The 19,010-nt window shown below is 48.3% G+C and overlaps 5 protein-coding genes across 5 annotated transcripts; 3 read left to right on the forward strand and 2 right to left on the reverse strand.

Moving 5' to 3' along the window:
• Positions 1-421: 421 nt before the first annotated feature.
• N7471_013275 (uncharacterized protein) lies at positions 422-2,559 on the forward strand (the record flags this gene model as incomplete). Its single annotated transcript, XM_057285994.1, has 5 exons — positions 422-603; positions 666-909; positions 978-1,100; positions 1,154-1,598; positions 1,667-2,559. 5 exons carry the CDS (start codon positions 422-424, stop codon positions 2,557-2,559), a joined length of 1,887 nt encoding a protein of 628 aa, XP_057129319.1.
• A 447-nt stretch (positions 2,560-3,006) lies between these two features.
• Positions 3,007-5,727, reverse strand: N7471_013276 (uncharacterized protein; the record flags this gene model as incomplete). Its single annotated transcript, XM_057285995.1, has 7 exons — positions 3,007-3,152; positions 3,229-4,068; positions 4,123-4,301; positions 4,352-4,440; positions 4,500-4,569; positions 4,677-5,602; positions 5,662-5,727. The coding sequence occupies 7 exons, from the start codon at positions 5,725-5,727 to the stop codon at positions 3,085-3,087; spliced, it is 2,238 nt and encodes a 745-aa protein (XP_057129320.1). The 3' UTR covers positions 3,007-3,084.
• A 1,167-nt stretch (positions 5,728-6,894) lies between these two features.
• On the forward strand, positions 6,895-9,420 carry N7471_013277 (tetratricopeptide repeat protein; the record flags this gene model as incomplete). The annotated part of the gene is made up of 1 exon (XM_057285996.1): positions 6,895-9,420. One exon carries the CDS (start codon positions 6,895-6,897, stop codon positions 9,418-9,420), a length of 2,526 nt encoding a protein of 841 aa, XP_057129321.1.
• Positions 9,421-10,567: 1,147 nt separating this feature from the next.
• Positions 10,568-14,278, forward strand: N7471_013278 (uncharacterized protein; the record flags this gene model as incomplete). The annotated part of the gene is made up of 1 exon (XM_057285997.1): positions 10,568-14,278. The coding sequence occupies one exon, from the start codon at positions 10,568-10,570 to the stop codon at positions 14,276-14,278; it is 3,711 nt and encodes a 1,236-aa protein (XP_057129322.1).
• A 2,013-nt stretch (positions 14,279-16,291) lies between these two features.
• sclB (uncharacterized protein) lies at positions 16,292-17,906 on the reverse strand (the record flags this gene model as incomplete). The annotated part of the gene is made up of 2 exons (XM_057285998.1): positions 16,292-17,311; positions 17,370-17,906. 2 exons carry the CDS (start codon positions 17,904-17,906, stop codon positions 16,292-16,294), a joined length of 1,557 nt encoding a protein of 518 aa, XP_057129323.1.
• Between the last annotated feature and the right edge of the window lie 1,104 nt (positions 17,907-19,010).

Below are 19,010 nucleotides of genomic sequence, written 5' to 3' on the forward strand. Positions count from 1 at the left end.
GCACGTCTAGTCCAATTCCTGAATGAGTCGTTTAAAGAGACTTGCTGCATACGTATGTATGTATTTCGATCCGACACGTGGAATATGTCGGGTCCCGAGAAGTCCAGCAACTACCAATGAGCCCTTGTTGACTTTGAACTTGGTTTAACAATGCAAATGCATCGTTGATATGCGAACAAGGACTTGGCTGAAGCGGGGGTGTGGTGTTTTCGATGTCGAATCACGAGTCATACTAACCAAAGTGGGTCAAACAACACTTCAGCTGGGACGTACTTTTGTATATATACATCGACTAGTACATTGATTGGCGTCAGCGTGTCGCTAGAGCTTTTCCACCCGACTTTGAAGCCGGTTACGGATGCATAAACCGGCACTGTTTTTCTGTCATTGATGTTGCTTCCTTGCCGCACAGACAAACACTATGAATACCACACAGGAGTTCTCACGGCCCGACTTGGTGCGTCGGTTCACTAATGAACTTAAGGCCGATTCAGATCTAGCTTCTCAGGTCAAGTCGTACCAAGATGACTTGGACATAGAGATTCATACGCAGGACAAATTGCGCATGGATCGCATTTATTATGGACAACCGCCGATAGAGAGGTATGCCGGAAGGGGCAAAGGAACTGAGGAATCAATAGAGCTAGAGAGGCTGACACACCCAGTTATTTTAAAGGGCTCGAACTAGCGCGTCAAACGCTTCAATCCAAATGCGATGAATTCTTCAAGTCTTTGGATGAAAAGGTAGAAGCAGAAAAGAGCAAATCAGGACTCTCGCGATTCTTGCATCGAAATGCGACCGAACAGAAACTGGCTAGTTACATCCGCCAACGAGGGGAGCTCACAGTGAATCAAGTTACTTCTATCGTCAATGAGGTGGAGGCCCAATGGACAGAGTCAAACAGCAAGGTAAATACAGCGGTGGCGTGGCTATGGAGTGCAAATGTCTCAACAGCTTAACGAAAGATATTTTTTAGGCGGCGACGAACTTCGTGAAGATATGCCAAAGGTTTGACGCACATAAGCAAATTTTTCAGTGTTTCCCAAGTCAAACCACTTACACATCTGCTTTGTGTGGTGCTGTCACGATGGTCATTCAGGTGAGACTTTCAGTCCATGCAAAAATGTTTTGATCTCACTGGTAATTCAACAGGCTTCGGTCAATTACTCGACGATTGCGGAAAAGCTATCAGGCTATATAGCGGAGCTGTCAGAGAGCATCGCAGTTTGTACACAGTGGCTCGACCTCTACGACAACCCGGCCATGCAAGCACGACTGTCCGATATCTATACGCAATATTTCCATTTCTTCATTAAGGTAGCCACCTGGTATATGAAACCAAAACCTTCAAAATGGCTCGACTCGTTCAACTCGAACTTTACGACTGGCTACGAGGACACGACAGAAACGATCAAACGGTCCATTCTACTCATCCGTGATCAGGCGTTAGTCGAGAACGCATGGCAGCTAAATAGGCTTGACCAGTCATTTACTTCCTTTGAAAAGAGGCTCTTTGCATGGGTGAACGAAATTCGAAACGAGAAAAATGAGGCTGGGGGAACAATGACTACCCTGATGTTGCAGATGACTGAACGCAGTACGCAATGTTTCCTTATACCTTAGACTCATCTACATGCCTTGCTAATACTCCTGGGATATTTCTAGTGGGTCTGTGGGAAGAACGCTTCGAACGTATGCAGCTGCAAGCTCAGCACGATACCGGAAAAACAATAGAAACAGGGCCTACATCGGTAAACGAAAGAGAAATCGCAGAAATTGAGGATGTTCCTCGGGGTCTCAGTAGGTCCGAGGCCAAATTGGCCTGCCAACACCTTCAGTCACAGATTGATCAAACGGGAGGCAGTGATGGAATCAGACTCGCTCTCCAAACAGGACGACTTGTCGCCGAGCCTACCATTGTCCAAACCCTCGGGAATTGGGCACAAGCTACATCAGGCAATGCTCTCAAACTCTGGATTATCAGTCCCTTCGAAACAGGCCCACAAACCAGCGCCCAACTCGCCGCTCTCGGGGTTATTTGGACGGCAATCCGAGCTCGAGCTCAATTTGTATCCTACATCTGCCAACGACCCCGGTATGGAAGTAACCCTGAGATTCACAACATCGAAGACAAAGCCGGCGTCATGGCGATGGTTTACAGTTTGATCTTCCAGCTGCTGCAATTCCAACCGCGTGATGACAAAGTGTACCTACAGCCGGAGATGCTCAATCGACTCACACAGCCGGGGGAGCGTTGGACGACGGGCTTAATGCTGCTTAAATACCTGTTGGAGAATACACCTACCCTGCGGTACTGCATCGTCTCTGGGATCAACCTTCTTGAAGGAGGCGCACGGGACATGTGCCAGGAGTTTGTGGACTTGCTCTTTGCGCATTCCAGGAATACCGATTGGCCACTCCGGATTCTTTTTACTACTTCTGGACAGTCCCGGTCGCTTGATGGTACTGTGGACAAGGAAAGCAAGGTCATGTCTCACAGCACCTTTCGTCAGATGAAGGGGAGACTCGTATACCGAGATGTCCAAATGTCCGGTTAATTGTTCCCGACACGACTATTAGACCTCTCAAGCAATCTATGTTCTTTCAACAAGGCTCTTCGCCAAACAATTCAGACGAACCCAGGCCTCGACCAATCACTTACCCTGGAACTAGACGATTTGGCACAGCTAGAAGGCGAGCTACTGGATCTTGAAACATGGCTTCAGTCAACTGCAGCCAAACTTAAAGGGCAAGACAGGGACCATTGAGGCCAGGCTAGTACGCGCAGTGGGAATTTGTCAGCCTGCTATCGGATTAATGCTTTCGGATTGATCCTTGACCTTAAATCTCGGATCCGGTGTTGGTGGGCTTGGCACGATTACTCTGAGGATTTTACAGTCTTCTATGAATGTCTAAGTCCACAAGAAGATGACCCATCATCATGACTCGATCTTGTCTCCAACGCTAGTTGATTCAATCGTCAATCTAAAGACACTACATACATTGAATATCAGATTCACTTTTACTTTCAGCAATAGTGCATACAATTCGTGGGACCAGAACAACCCCAAATGGCTTTCCACTTATTTATAGTTCTCGTTCCAGGATACAGCCAAGAAGGCCAGGGACCACAGCTGCCGGATATCAGATTCTACAGGGGGAGAGTCAGCACACATCGCAATCCAACGCACAAACCACATAATATGCAAGGATATAGAAAAACCCACCAGTCTGACCACCAGCACCAGGTGGTGGCGGCAAAACTCCCAGAGGAGTAACAGCAAACTCTCCATCCCGATAAAGCCACGACCAAACCTCGGTAGAAAGCTGCCTCTTATTCTGCTCAATAGAATCCCAAAGCGTATTATAAGCCTTCTTCACATTATCATAGACGGAGGAATCCGTACAGAAAGCCGGAACTGGCGAGACCGTCTTCGCAGAAGCGGAGAAATTTGCGGAGACCTCGCACCGACCCAGCTGCAGTTCCAGTCCTTTCGCCATCATGGCGAGCTGCCACGACCACACCACTGTGCCGTGGTACGCGCCCGTTGTGAAGTTCTGTGCGTACACGGGGTTAGCCCCGAATGCTGGGTTCGCAACTATCATGCTTGCGTTAGTCATCAGGCCTGCTGGGAAGGTGCGGCGGATGTTGGAAGCGGAGTTATTCAGAAAGGGAGTTAGCTGCGCGTCGTTGGTTGTGTTGAGGAGGAAATGGCGGAAGCAATCGTCTGTGTTCATGACTTCTACCTTAGACAGATTGTTGTTGCCGTCCAGGGCGAGGGCGTGGAAGACAATGTCTGTGTCGATGCTGGAGGCCTGGTCGGGGCCTGCGAAGGAAGAAGCGTTCTTGTAGGATTTGACAAGGTTTTGGGCTTGGGACTGTGGGATCGTCACCTCGAAGAAGGACAAGGTCTTATCTTCCCAGATCTGGGCAAAGTTGTCAGCTTGTTGTCCCCAGTGCTGCTCCTTAGGTAAAATGCCCTTGCGAGCGAGGGTGGCGATGGAGCGGAGGGCTGCGGGCATGAGGGCGGTATTGACGTCGTAGGGGATGCGGCCTCCGCCGATACCTTTGAAATGTCAGTGAGGATAATCTTGCATTGCTTGGATTGGGGTAGGTTTACCGTAGGTGCTATCACGCCACTGGCCCACGACTTGCCCATCCTTGAGGTGGACGAGGTTGTCCTTGGTCTGCTCACGAGCAAAAGGACCTGCAAGACGCATGATCCGCTCCGCGTTGATCAGTGCCAAATCACCCCAGGTCAAGTTCTGGTTTGCCGCATTGATAGTGCCGGCCGAGGTGCTGGTCCCTAGGTTAAATATTGCATTGAAATCCGTTCGAGGTAGACATACTTGAAGAAAGCGGCAGCACGGCTTTGTCCTACTGGGTTCTCCAGGAAGTAGCGCTGCATCAATACCGGAAGATAGTAGTCAGAGTCGACCTGTCGTGCATGTAGTCAGCCAAGACCTCGTAAGTGTGACGGTTGGGATTCATTCTAACCATCTTATAATCGCAGACCATGGCGTTGCTGGAAATGTTCTGCTGCAGGTTGGTCCAGGTGGCGTAGTCACTATCGAGTATGAGCATGACCTCCCCAAGAATGAAGCGAATGCATCACCCAAGCCATCAAGTCAAGCCCGATAACTGTATGGAGTTACAACTCTGGTTAGTACTCACCCAATAGTTTCCTCATGACAAACACTGCCATCTGTCCGGTTAACGCGTTCCAAAACAGCACCGACCACAGCCTCCATGGCACTAGAATTGCCGTTGCTCAACACCGGTTCAAGCAGGAGAGCTGAAATCATCGAGTCACGGCCGAAATATGTCAAAAAGCGCCAAGCACCTGCCAGCAGCTTATCCGAATATGACAAGAATGACAGCGCAGCAGTCTGGTCAGGCATGGTGGTATTCAGGCCCTGAGAATCCGAGTTCAGCACAGCATTAGATTTAAGCTGCGACAACTGGGGGTAGTTCATCTGGGCAGAGAACATATAGTCGCCTGCGGTGAAGTCCACTGTGGTAGACACGGTCACCTTGCTGCCACTCGAGCTGGGCCGGAATTGCAGAATCGTTGAGGTCATGTTGTCCAGCCATGTGCGCTGCAGCACGACGCTGCCGTCGCTGTTCGAAGTGTACTTAACAGCATCCTGAATCTCCGGGTAAAGAATGCTGGGACCTTCGACGAAATCGCGGATCGTGCGGATACTACCGAGGATCGGTATTACCAGCGAGGCGGAGGAATTGAAGCGCAGGAGACCTTGCACGCCGACACTAGGGGGTCTATGTGAGGAAGTGGATTCGTTGTGCACGGGGCCAAGCGGATTTCCCGCTGTCGAATTGACAAGTTCAATGGACAGGGTGCCATTCTCGCCATTCTGCGGCGCGAAGTAGGTACATATGCCACTGTTGCCGGCAGGCCAGGCAATGATCAGGCGCGGGCTGATGAGCGAGAGATCGCTATCGGGGAGGGGGCTGGTGATGACGGCCTGCGCAGCAATATTGCAGTCGGAGTAAAAGTAGTTTGCGTAAGGTGGGTCAGCGAGGGACAGAGTCGAGGGCTGATTGGGACATGACGGGGAAGCGGAGCGTGTATGAAGAGACTGCGGTTTAGTAGATTAGTATATGCTTACAGGTCGCGCAATTGTAAAAGGCGACTTACTGTATCACCAACTGCTGCACCGACGGCAGTGCTTCCGAGTAGGGGCAGGGACAAAAAGCGCTTCATGGTGCCAGAACCGAGCGCTGAAGAAGGCTCGTGGGTAGAGGAGATCCAAGAGCTGGGGGTTATTTATACAATACGGCATGGCGGGGTAACATAAGGATAGACTTTCCGGAGGATGAAAAGTGGGCCATGGCGTACATGGCGTTTCCCGGGTCCCCCGGTTTGTGGAGATCGTACAATGGAAGTTTATTGCGATAAATCGCCGAGGCCACGCTCTTTTTCCTTGTCAGGGTGAAATATAACGCATAAAGAATTGTGCATAATTCAATAGCATTAATATTCAACAGCAGAAACCCGGGATCCCAAGCAGGAATTCCCGCAGATTACCTTATTTACAATTAAATCTAAGGGGGTCAAGTGGTGGAGGTGCTTTACATTCTCCGGAGATTCATCGGACGCGCTTTGGCGCATTTCCGAGCCGCCCGACTTGCTCAGTGGAAAATATCCCGAAGAAATCAGAAAGCCTAGCGCGAGGGCCGAAGATGAGAGGCACCATGCAGCATCTCGGAATCTCGATTTATCGGCTTCCCTTAGCGGCTGTCAATGGCGTCTCCACGCGGAATGGCAAGTGGGAGGTACAAGGAGGCCTTGGGATACCGAAATTCTCAATGACGGGGCATATCTCATAAGTCAGCACGACTGACTCGCCCGTTCTTGTTTTCTACTCTGGTGACGGTTGTTGGCCTCGGCTATACTGTTGTGCGGATGTGTAGAGGGCGGAAGATATGAAACTGTTTTCTTTTGAGTATTTAGAGGAGCTGCGATTTTAAAGTAGTCAAAATTGGTCATTCTGACTGTATAGATCTAGATAGACTACTGCTACTACTACTAAAGAGTATATCGCATAGCGACCACTTGGTATTTTGGGCCTATTGGCTTTTAGGACTAATCGCTCGTATGCGCCAGTCCGGGGTTTGTTATTCTAGAATTAGCTAAGTCGTCTTCTAAGAACAGACCCCCTGTTTTCAAAAAGACTTGCTGACGTGTAATACTGTATTTTAACGCAACTCTTTCACATTCGTGAACTCTATGCCCCTTCCTCGATCTCCTAGCCCAAGCATCTCTCGGTCGCCATCTGTTGAATTGCCGAGGGTCTCCAGGCAAACCCCACGTGGGATTCCCAAGACGACGCCACGACAGCATCTATTGAACAGACCTACCTTCCTAAAAATGTCCGGCGTAGAAGTGCTTGCAGTGCTCGGTGCTACTTCTTCTGTGATAACAATCTGCGAAACCTGTGCGGCAAGTGTCAGGTTTATTCAGGAATGCCAACCAACAGAAGCCACTGCCATGCTCAAACCCCAGGTCGATCTTCTAGCGAATGTTATCACACAGTTGAAGTCTTTGCACCTCGATTCACCTGCTCATGGCCTGGATGCGGTGCTCGCTGGGTTTGAGAAAGAGCTCCAAAATCTCCAAAATCTCATCGAAGATTACCTGAAAGCATCATCTACTCCACTGCTCAAACGAGCCCGGAAATATTTCAAAATTCCGATTTGGGAGAGAAAAATTCAAAAGAACTGGACCCGCATCCAACAATACCAGCAGAATATCAGTTTTTTCTTGGATTTTTATAATACGAAGCGACTGCTCAATGCCTCACGTACAGAAGCTTCTTTATTTCTCGTGCCATTCCAACGGCCGATCCACTTCGTGGGCCGTCAAGATATTTTCAGCCAAATCTCGCATTATATAAACCACTCCACTCAACACCCATGCATGCTTTCCCTTACTGGCATGGGGGGCATAGGAAAGACAGAGATCGCACGAGAACTGTGTCATCGGGAACGGCCAACGTATCCAGTGATTATCTGGTTCGTTGCCGTGAATGAAACAAGCTTCAAACAGAGCGTCCTCAACTTTGCGAATAAACTTTCAACAGGGCAATGGACATTCAACAACTATCAAGACAGCTTGGCATACATCCAAGATGTTGCCAAAAACAGAATCCAGCCATGGCTTTTTGTTTTTGACGACTGGGAGGTTTCAAATCAGAACTTTGATCCATTCAATATCCTCGTGGATGGTGGCCAACGCGATGTAATTGTCACAACCACAAGGCATCCAGGGTCTTCCCGAGGAATTCAAATACAAGTACCGCCTTTTTCAGAGAAGAATGCGGTGCAATTCCTTCTTGGGTCTTCTCTTTCGTCGAGTCTAGATGAAGTGGAAGCTGCGAGGATCCTTGCTAGGGAATCAGGTTACCTACCTCTCGCCTTATCTCAAATGCGTGGTTATATGGAATCGAGCGGAATCACCATCAGGGAACTTCTTGAATTGTGGGGAAAGAAGAAGAAAGATCTTGAGAGCATAGAGCAAATGAATAACGGCATAGCAATCGACACAGTATTTGACCTGGCCATCCAAGGTGTTAAAAGAGAAGACTCTCGTCTGCTTGATTTTCTACTGCAACTGTCATTTATTGCCGCTCCTGTGGAGTTCATGTTCCGAGACCATTTTCTGGTAGCTCAGTCCCGTGCCGAATCCCTTCCCTCGTTTTATCAATTGTTTGTCCACAACAAACAGTGGAGCTCCGAGCTTTTCCTCCACGCCGTGATGCAACTTAGCATGTCTGCCCTGGTCAGGGAAGAACTAGTTGGTGACAGCGGAGTTATGGTTCTATCATCGCATAGACTGGTGAAACGCGTTCTGCAAAACGAAGCATCTAGGATCAACCTTGATCTTCAATTGATGCTCCAGGCTACAGCGATCATAGCTGCTCCCCTAACAGCTCATGACTGGGAGGAACTTTCTTTTTACCCTGGATCGATATTTCGCGAGAGAATTTTGCAGTCTGTTGAACACCGGAGATCCGTTATCAACAGTCCGGAACTCATAAAGAGGTACAGCGGTATCTCAGAGGGTTACCAAACATCTCTTGCTGCGTTCCTTGCCATGTACAGCAACGAGGAGAAACAGGCTAGGAATCTGCTTCTGCAATCCCTCAGCCTGCAGTCTACCTGGCTTGGGGAGTCAGCATCCTTAACATGTACAACCATGACATGGCTGACACTACTCTATCTGGAAAGCATGTCGCTCGATGAGGCAGAAGTCATGATCGATAGGCTAAATTCGGCCGAGTCCCAAGTGTCTAAACCCCAGAAGACTCCCTTGGTGGATATGCAATTCTTAAAGGGCCACTTGCAGATGCGAAAGCAGAACATTGATCATGCTGTATCTATCTTCGAGCATTGTACCGACCTTTATGCCAAAATATCCGGCATTTCATCAGTTAGCACTGCATCCGCACTTGTAAGTGGTGTCGAAGCTATGTTGATGCAGGGAAACGTCGAAGATGCTACCCAGAATCTTTACGACGCAGAACGTATCCAGAAAGAGATAGGCAGCCCGCGTGCCCTTGCAATCCGCGTAAAGTGGAATCTGGCACGTCATAGCTTGCGCATGGGAGATCACATTCGCGCTAGCAGCCGCTACAAGGACCTGTGCGAGGAACATGAAACCAACCAAAATCCAATTGGGTCCCTTTCTCGCCGATGGGAGTCTCTTCGCTGCGAGCTGGGCGATGTATATCTAGACTTGGGCGATATACAAAAGGCTAACACGGAATATGATACCGGACGGGCCAGTGCAAGCCGGAGATCTAGGAAATTGAAGATCGATTCGGGAGGTATTTCGCAATGGCTTATATACGGATCGTTGGAGAGAACGAAGTTCGTTCCCTTGTTGGGTTTTTGAAGGAATGAAGATTTATCTCGTTCATCGATCCACTTATTTGAATTCACTCTCGTCATCTGTAGTTTCACTCGCAACTATGATTCAATTTGTTCTCTCACAAAACTTCCACAATAAGCCTTGGGAATCTCTATAGATTGAAAACAAAGGTAATCTGTAGGCATTTTATACTATATAGGCTCTCGCTTATATTTACGCACAATAAAAGCCTTAAAAATCTGCGTCGGCTTGGACAGATGGTGCTAACTGTGAACAGATGCCAGTGACGAAGAGGAATGGCAGTGGAGAGTAGGAGCCTTAGCAAAACACAAACAAGAGCTTGGCCTAATAGGCTTAGTTCTCTGCAGTAATCGAGAGATTACAATGTAGAGTGACGATTTTGGAAAGAGGGATTTTATTCAGGTGAACCTCTGTGAAAACCCCAGTTCAAAAACTCAAAGTCAATTCCTCGGGGGTCGGTTGGCTGGCAACACTCTATGTGATAAACTTGTTTGCTTGTTTTGCTCGTGTGTTTGATCCTTATTGGATACCTGGAGGTTGCTTGTTGTATGTCTTGGGTTATAGGCCACGAGTAAAATATCAACAATATGTATTATTGAACTCACTGTAACCTTGAATGACACTTGGATAATTGTTTCCGAGGATCGCGCAGTAATTTTGAAAAGTTCGCCTCGCAGATGAGGCTGGAAGAATGGAGCAAGACTGATATTACTGGCCCTGCTCCAACTGACAATTGTTGAGACCATGCCTCCTTACAATCCACCAATATCCGCAAGAAAATAGAGCCAATTTCCCAAACGCTCATGACCCTGAAGTCTTCTTTATCCGCAATAACTGCTTCGCCTTTGCGATGGCTGCTTAAATCCAATTGGTCCTGATATTGAGGCTGTGTCCGAATGCTAATTGGCTGAGCGACTGAGCCCGGTGCATGTATCTCGCGTCACAATGCATAGTGAAGCGTTTGCCCGGGTCATTTAGAGAGGTGGGGTCACCTCCGGTGTGAGATTCCCAAGCCCCGTTTAAGAGGACCGCTGCGCCATCTACAGGTCACTGTATCTTCAAACCATCTCTCGGATATTCTCGTGAAAAAAAGTGCTGGATATCTTTCTTTCGGTCCTTGATCCACGATTAACCTAATACGCCGGGTTAAATGTCTTTCGGTTGGTCAGCGGGCGATATCGCCGCCGCTACCAAGCTCTTGCTTCAGGTGGCCCAGGCCCTCAACGATATCGATGGTGCCAAATCACAGTATCAACAAGACGCCTCATACTTGAAAGAGCTTGCGAATGTTCTTCAAGTCCTCATAGGCGTAAAAACCGACAGCGATGAAATATCTCACATCACGGCGCTTCGGGATTCAATTGACCGGTTCCAAGAACGACTTCATCACAACTTCGAGAAGCACCTAGGGAATAGTCCCAAGAAAGATTGGTGGGCAGAGCTGGTGAAAGTTCCCCGGAAAGTTCAATATGGTCTTTTTATTCATAAAGAGGTGGACGAGCTTCGAAGACAGATCGACGTTCCTCTCAAATCTATTATCATCCGCCTAGGAATCCAAAGTTACGAAATTTCTCGCGACATTCAGCGAGACGGTCAAAGTCAGAAGGCTCTCCTCAAAGGCCTGGCTAACAGCTTGGATGATTTACACCAGGGCTTTACCAACTTTTCGAAGCCCCCAGATCCGACTCAGACCGCACGAATGTTCACTGAGGTGACAAATTGGTTGAGGCCGCTTGCATTTGATGATGTTTATGATCGATATCTCTCGAGTCTTGCTCCGGGATCCTGCCAGTGGATGATAAACAAAGACCAGTTTCAAGACTGGATGGTAGCCCCGAAGATCAACCAGCGGTACCCACTCCTTTGGATCACCGGGCCTGCGGGCTCAGGGAAGACACGTTTGGCAACCAAAGCAATTCAAACTCTCCGAGGTAATCGGCAAACGGCGTTCTTCTATTGCGATGCACAGGATTCAAAGAAGCGGAGTGTCATCAGTATTCTCAGAAACTGGTGCTGGCAGCTTCTCTTCCAAGATCATTCTCGCTTACCTGAAGTGAATCAAGTGACATTCAAACACCAAATTGCGAGCCAAACGGCCCTGGAGGGAGTTTTAAAGACGCTCTTGAAAGGGGCTGCTGATCCTGTGTTGGTGATAGATGCATTTGATGAATGTGAGACTAGGGAGCAATCTGAGTTTTATCGTAAGCTTTCTAGCATCTCGGAGCTAGCAAGGATTTTGGTATTCAGCAGGCCGCTAGAAGACAGCTTCTTCAAACTCCAAAAAGCGGCTCCTGATAATCTTACCCTGTTGAAGATCTCAGAGAGCGATACTTTATCAGATATTAACCACTACATCGAGAATGAAGTGGCCGAGCTGGGCGTTGAAGACGACGATATCGCGGCCAAGATTGTCTCAACGCTACAGTCCAATGCAAAGGGGATGTTTCTGTGGGTTGCACTTATGATCAACGAACTTGAAAAGCCTCGGTTCGATGAGCTGGAATATCTCGATACTATGGCGCATCTTCCAAAGGACCTTGACGATCTCTACGGTCGTATCCTGGAAAACCTGTCCCATTCGCCCCAGAACAGAGCTCTGTCGAGGAAAATACTGCAGTGGATACTGTTTTCCAGCAGGCCTCTCAGCCTTCAAGAGGTTGGTGCTGCAATGATGATTACGCCTGGGGAGCAGCGGCTTAGGAAGGCATCCATCTCAGAAGAGCGAGTTCAGAAGACAATTGTTCAGCACTGTGGATCTTTGGTCACAATCCACCAATCAAATGACGGAGAGAGCATAGTAACACTCGTTCATTATTCCCTCAAGGAATATTTCTTGGGCGATCAAACTCGGAATGGGAACGCGGTCATCTTTAGCTTCATGCCAGAGGATGCGCATAGCGTGTTAGGGAAGGTTTGTTTGACATATCTCTGCTATGATGGTATCGATGGTCCTCCATTCGATGTCGAGGATAGCGAGGCAGACGATATCAGCTTGGGGGAAATGGCCAGGAGATTCAACGCCTATCTTCCTCGCTACCCGCTTCTGAAATACGCAGCTCGACATTGGTGGGGCCACGTTATTCAATCCTCTTTTGACTCAGAGGTTTATGAAGCACTGGAAACATTCTGCACCTCATCAAAATGGACAATCCGATGGCTTCAAATAATAGGTCGAAATTATGGGTTCATGTGTGCAGAGAGGTCCATGAAAGATCTGCTGGGAATTTCCGCCATCGGGGAGCTTCTTCCACCATCAGATCGATTTTTCAAAGATTGGCTGAAGCCATTTGAAAGACCACAAACTTTCCGGCTCAGCCTTAATAGGTGGCAAAAATATATGGTTGGCTTAGAGTGCCTTCCCGGCATCCACGTGGCAGCCTTCTTCGACATGCATGAGGTAGTTGAGCAATATCTCGAATCTGGGTTCGATGTGAACCACCGTTCTTTTCACCAACAAACGCCTCTATATGCCGCAGTGCAAGGCTGCTCGTATACAACCATGAAGCTTCTTCTAGCCCGTGGAGCCGATGTGGACGCAACGGATTGTTGGGATGATACACCTTTGAGGGCCAGCGTGGGAAACTTTCGCTGGAGGCTGCTACACCCTGTGCCCTATACAAGCAGTCATATTCTATTGGAGGCAGGAGCGGATCCTTCATACGGCAGTGGCAAGATGTTTACGCATTTGCTCGAAGTCTGTCCCCCATGGGACCCATATTGTCTGGTATTAGCCTCGGAAATGCTATATAAAGGTGCTGCAGCTACTATCAATCAGGGCCATCCAATTACACCGCTTCAGTGGGCTGTACGGTGGAGAAATGCTCCTTTGATTCTCTTACTTTTGGCACATGGAGCAGATGTGAATGCAGTTGGGCACGAGAACCAGACAGCCCTTCTACAGGCCTGCTCTGTGACAGCCCCGAATGCAGCGGCAATTGTGGAGACTCTTCTGACTGCGAATGCTTCTATTACCGCTACGTGCAACGATGGTCGCTCTGCCCTACACTTGGCTTCTAGGCACACTGAATCGGTCGCTACCCTCTTGTTAGAGGCAGGGGCACTAAAGAATCTTCAGGCCAAGGATGGATGCACACCACTTCACGATGCAGTTGTGGAAGGTAATCAAGACATCATCAAGCTACTGATTGCTCATGGGGCCTCGCTGGATGTGGTTGATGATGAACAACGGACCCCCCTAGACCTTGCACTTGAGTGTCAACAATCTGAAGCTATGCAACTCCTTGAAAATAATGGCGCTTCCTTCGGGGATTCATCAAATCCAGATCAACGGAGTCAAGCTCTTCGGCTCGAAGAAAGAGATATTTTTGAAGTTTACTTCATTCTCCGAGGCTGTGGAAATGAAGGCCTTCCTCGTCACATCATACGCAGCATACTGGACTATGCCAAATATTGGATAGTCACGCGAGACTCTCGGAAAGATCAGATTTCACTTTTTGAGGAAGACTGTCAGCGAAATACTCCATACTTGGTGTCTCACCCCATCAATGGATCTGTCAAGGAAATTAGAATTTCTATCTGGAGTCATGACCAGGGCTTCAGCAGCTACCCCGAGAATCAGGGGACATTCGAAAATTCCCAGACATGGTTTGACCTTGGAGTTCAAAGATCGTCAGGAAAGGTTGACCATTTGTTGCACCGTTTGGTGACAAACGTGCATGCGAGCGTCAAGTTTAGGTGCTATAGAGTTCTATACCGACGAGCAAACCCGTCGCAGTGTCCGCCCTGGATTGAAAGCCTGAATTTCGGTGACATGCTTTTGATCATCCCGAAGGCCAGATACCCGGCTTGGAGAAATTTCGTACGTGCGGCGTCCATTGAGATATGTACTTCGTGTTATTGATTTATGCCTCCATCTGAAGATAAATCGTTTAAGCCACGGGGCGGGATTGCAGAATCCGGATTATTGTGATCGTAGAACTTCACCCTCCGCCACTATAGAACCAGCAACTTAGTATCGGGGTAACTGGCATAAGCACACTAATGAGTACTCACAGCTCAATTCTAGGATGGCGTCGTCATCCATTCTTAAGACTTATATAGGGGACCCTTCGGGACCATCATGAAGCATTTGGGGAGATGACGGTTAGTATGACTTGATGGTGCCAAGAAGTGATGGAAGGGACGTCTGTGACATTGCTATCATGGGCTTAATTATATAAATAAGAATGGAGGACGGAATGGAAAAGATAGAAGAAAAAGGAGAGGTTTTTATCTCTGGGGAAAGTCTGTCTCACCAAGCAAGTTTGCCTAGTAAACTTCCCGTGTACGTCCCAGGCGATGATACTTCTGGGAGGTTATCCTAATTTTCTAGGTATTACTTGTTCCTTTATCGTGTATTTGAGGTTTGTCTTTGTCCATATTTAATCTCTTAAAATATTGTTCTATCAAAAAAGTTCGCAAAATAGTGTAAATGTCAGTGATATATATAGTCACCCACAACACACTAATAGATAATTGTTTCCGATCACACTTCGCTATAAATAATCGCAACCTTGGGGCTTCCCATTGCAGTTTGTCCTTTACTATTCGCTAGTCCGGACTTTTAGGGCAGCTTAGACTCTCAAAGAGTATCATATCTCACACTCTAGGCATGTATAGTTACTTGCTTGGAAATTGGAATCTATAGGGTATAGATTGTTTAAATGATGAATTTCCATAAGCAGCACTAATGGTGTAGTGGTAACATATAACACTTCCAAGTAGTCATGTGACTATTCAGTTATGTTGTGCCGGGGGTTCGATTCCCTCTTAGTGCATTTTTTTATATTTTCTTTTTTCTTCTTTCTTTTATCGTGATGGTATTAATTGGGCTTACAAAGGCCACATTTTGTCGCTGTAAAAAAAAGAACCGAGTCAGTGGTGGATTCATCCCTGCCCCGAAGCCTGGACCTGCCCAATGTGATATTAATCCATAGTTTTTGGTTGATACGCTTATATCATACGGCCTAATTACACATGCTATGTGGTGATTTGACCTGGAATTAGCTTTATGAAGCAACAAAATAATTACTTACACCAAGGTTCCAAGACTGACATGGATGAATGGTCATTTGGTTCCTACATGTGTATATACATACGCACACACGTACCGACTCCGAAGTACAAGCGAGCCGACACAGCATCAAGATAAACAGCCAAACCAAGTTGACAATGACATTTCATATGCGCCAGAGAGCCAAAAAAAAAGGACAAAAACCAAAGCAAGACCACCCCCATGTTCGCCGCGAAACGCCATGCCATGATATCTTGGGGACAAAAAATCGCGCATCAACTGTAGGGGGTACTCGCGGGAAGGGGAATCAGCCGCAGAAGATAGAAAAATAGACAAATGAGATGCGAGATATGACAAAAGAGACAAAAATATGACAAATGAGTTGGCAGACAAAAGAGACCCTCAACCAGCCCATCTTCTATTTTGTCCAGCAGAGTAGAGACAGCAATTCCGAGAACGCTGTTGTGAGATGGGATATGATAAATGCAATTAAAAAACCGGAAACAATGCGGATGGGATATCCTGGCGCATAACATAGGAAAAAAGGGAAAAAAAGGAAAACACCGGGAAATGAGAACATATGCTTTTTCATGTCCTGCAGTTTGAAAACAACACACAAAACAACGAGACATTGAAATGGAATTAAGCCGACGAAACAAAATGATGAAAGCTAAACTGTGCTTCGAATCATTTGCTCGGTGCTCGCACCGGAAAAGACCCGCAAACAGTGCAATGATTAGTCCCCGTAGACCCTGCTACAGGGGATTCAAGAGTATGATTATACAGTACAAGGAGGAACTCCAGCCTCCGATCGGTATCAGTATCAAGTTGCAGATAGGATTGAGAGCAGTGGTGTCGGAATCAGCCGTTGACCATGTCATCCAAAGCCATCTTGCGCCGTTTGATGGGTCTGTTGTCGTGACCTTCAGCTTCGGTGCTGGGTGGCCCAGCCCTCGTCATGGTAGGCGAGAGGCCGGATGTCATCTGGATCGGGGATGGCAATTCCACGGGCCCAAGGTGGCGAGGTATGGGGTCCATGGTTGCACTTGTTATGGAGGAGGAGCGTTGGTGGGGGAGGGAGTAGTTGAAGACCGGACCTGCAGATCTGTGGAGAGGTAGAGCGCGGGAGTCGTGAAGGGATTCTTCTCGGCCTGGGAGAGTCCAATTCATTGGGTACGGGTCGCTCAGGCGATGGACATGGTGGGGAGGGGGTGGTGGCCCGGTTGTGGCCTGGTGGATTGGAGGGAGTCGGACTGGGGATTCGATGTTATATGGGTCCCGAGGTGATAGCGATACTCGTGGATCATTTGCTGTTGGGCGGATAGGATTGCCGGGCGTTTCAGTATATGGTAGAAAGGGCACACCGACTGGTGGAGGCTGATGTTGCGGAGGTGATGTTGGTGGTGGTAATGATGGGATGCCGTATGTTGGGAATCGCCGCTCCATCCCACCAGACATCGTGTTACCTTTTATGACTGGATTGAACCCTGCCATTGGCATGTATGATGAAGGTACATGTGGATGTGTTGGTACTGAATGCGATGGCGGTCCAGATGAAGAGAATGGGCGTCGAATCATACCACCCGGGACCGTAGGGGAGGGGTCCATAGGCCGCGTCAGAGGAAATACCGAAGCGGACCACCGATGTGGTGTCCGTACTCCTGAGCTTACATCTCCCAATCCCTGTAGATCCGTCATGGGCCGTAGTTCTCGTGAAGAGGTGGCCCGATGCATAGTGGTCCGCCGCGGGGGCATGGTTGGTTGGGCCTCCGCTGGGATAGTCGGGTTATCCAAATGTGTGGTATAGGACCGGAGAGATGAATCCTCTGCTTTCAACGGGGGTCGTCCTCGCTTTTTGTGCGTGACATCCACACAGGTTGACTTTTTCCCTGCTCGTTAGTTGCGATTCCACGGGTCATGGGAATTTATAAACACTTACCGCTTTTCCACCAAGCACACATCTTCGACATGGACGGGCCGGGTCACATCCAAGGTGCTTTTTCTTGCAATTGACACAAGCCGATGCCACATGGGCTTTTGTACGTCGGGTTGATTTCTGTGCCAGTGAGCGACCTGTGGGGTGTGTTGGATCCAGTGTTGGGAGTGGACATGGCGGCGCTCCTGGTAGTGGTGGAGATCCAGCATATACCGGTCCCTGTTCGTTATATCCCAACCGTGGCAGTGGTTCATTAACCGGTACTTGCGATAGCTCCAATGCAGGCACAACAGACCGCTCAGCCGTGACTACGGGAGAGGAAGGATATCCCCGAGGCTTGATCTCTGCGGATGGCTCCGAGGGTTTTGCTGGAGGCGACCCAGACATAGATTGATGGGGTATAGGAGCCCGGGGGCTACACCCTCGAGCATTGGGGGACCAAGATCGATTCAACGGCAGCCGCTCTGGGCCCTGGTTGAATCGGGGTTGTCCGAACTGGGAGATAGTGAGGCTCGGGGGGTGAAGCACGAGTGATTGCATCGGGTGTTGGGCAGGAAAGGGAAAGGGCCCACGGGGCAAATGCTTCTTTTGGCTTTTGCTTTTTCTTTTTTCGCCCTCTTTTTTTGGTTTCTTCCTAGGTAGATTTTTGTTCAATTTCACAAGCAGGGACCGCTGGATTTCGCGGTACTTTGGGGCAGCATGTCTGAGTAATAGATCTGGGAGTGCCTAGGAAGAAAAAGAAAGCGCAGCGGTGTAGAATAGAAAAGAAGAGGTCATCAAAGGTCTTTCCAATGCCGTCCGAGGACCCAAGCTTATAATCAATATAGTGGAGAGATCCACTATTGGAGGAGTCAGAAAGTAGACTGCATCGATGGGAGAATTCTAGATGACAGCAGGGCACAGGGTTACTCATACGCATGTCTTCCCAGGGCGACTTATTGCAGGATGGCGGTCGATCATTGAGCTAGGATCAAGGTGCAGTAAAATGTCAAAGCCACCCCCCCCACGCCTTACCTCTTGATCACACGTCCCACGTTCCTCGAGGGTATTTTTGTTAAAGGGGAGGAAAACGGTGAACTATATGACCGAAAGTGGTGCGATGTAGCCCAAAGTAGGGAAATAAAAAAGTACACCCCCACTTGAATGTTCTTAAGGCGTTCGATAGTCAAGAATGAGCTTGACTATCCTTGACTATCACAGAAGAAGTGTAGGAAAGAGTAGTGGTCAATGCAGGCGCTAGTAACTGATAGACTTGATCTGCGTCATGGTAGATCATTGGAGAATAATGGGTTTAACGGTGCCCCTCCTTAAGACTCCTTTCTTTTTGAATTGGATAGTATTCTGTATTAGATACATTAGATACTGAAAAAAGAGAATACCTCTGTTCCCCCCTCTCTTCGCCCCCTCCTCCCCCTCTCCTATCTGGGACTTTGGGGAGTGGCTTGCATGAACCAGAGCGCTGTCAGTGACACCCCTCAGAGCGGGTAAAAAGGGAAGGGATTGGATTCCACTAGTGAAAGGAGAGTTCTTTTCCTTATTTTTTTTCTTGTTTCTTTCTTTTTTTTCCATTTTCCCGTTCGGAGAGGGGCGGGCAGTGTATACCAATCAGGACTAAGCAAGGTGGAAGATTGACGGATCGACGTC

Source organism: Penicillium samsonianum (genome assembly GCF_028829775.1).
Source record: "Penicillium samsonianum strain IBT 33392 chromosome Unknown utg000009l_segment0_segment0, whole genome shotgun sequence".
Classification (NCBI taxonomy): domain Eukaryota; kingdom Fungi; phylum Ascomycota; class Eurotiomycetes; order Eurotiales; family Aspergillaceae; genus Penicillium; species Penicillium samsonianum.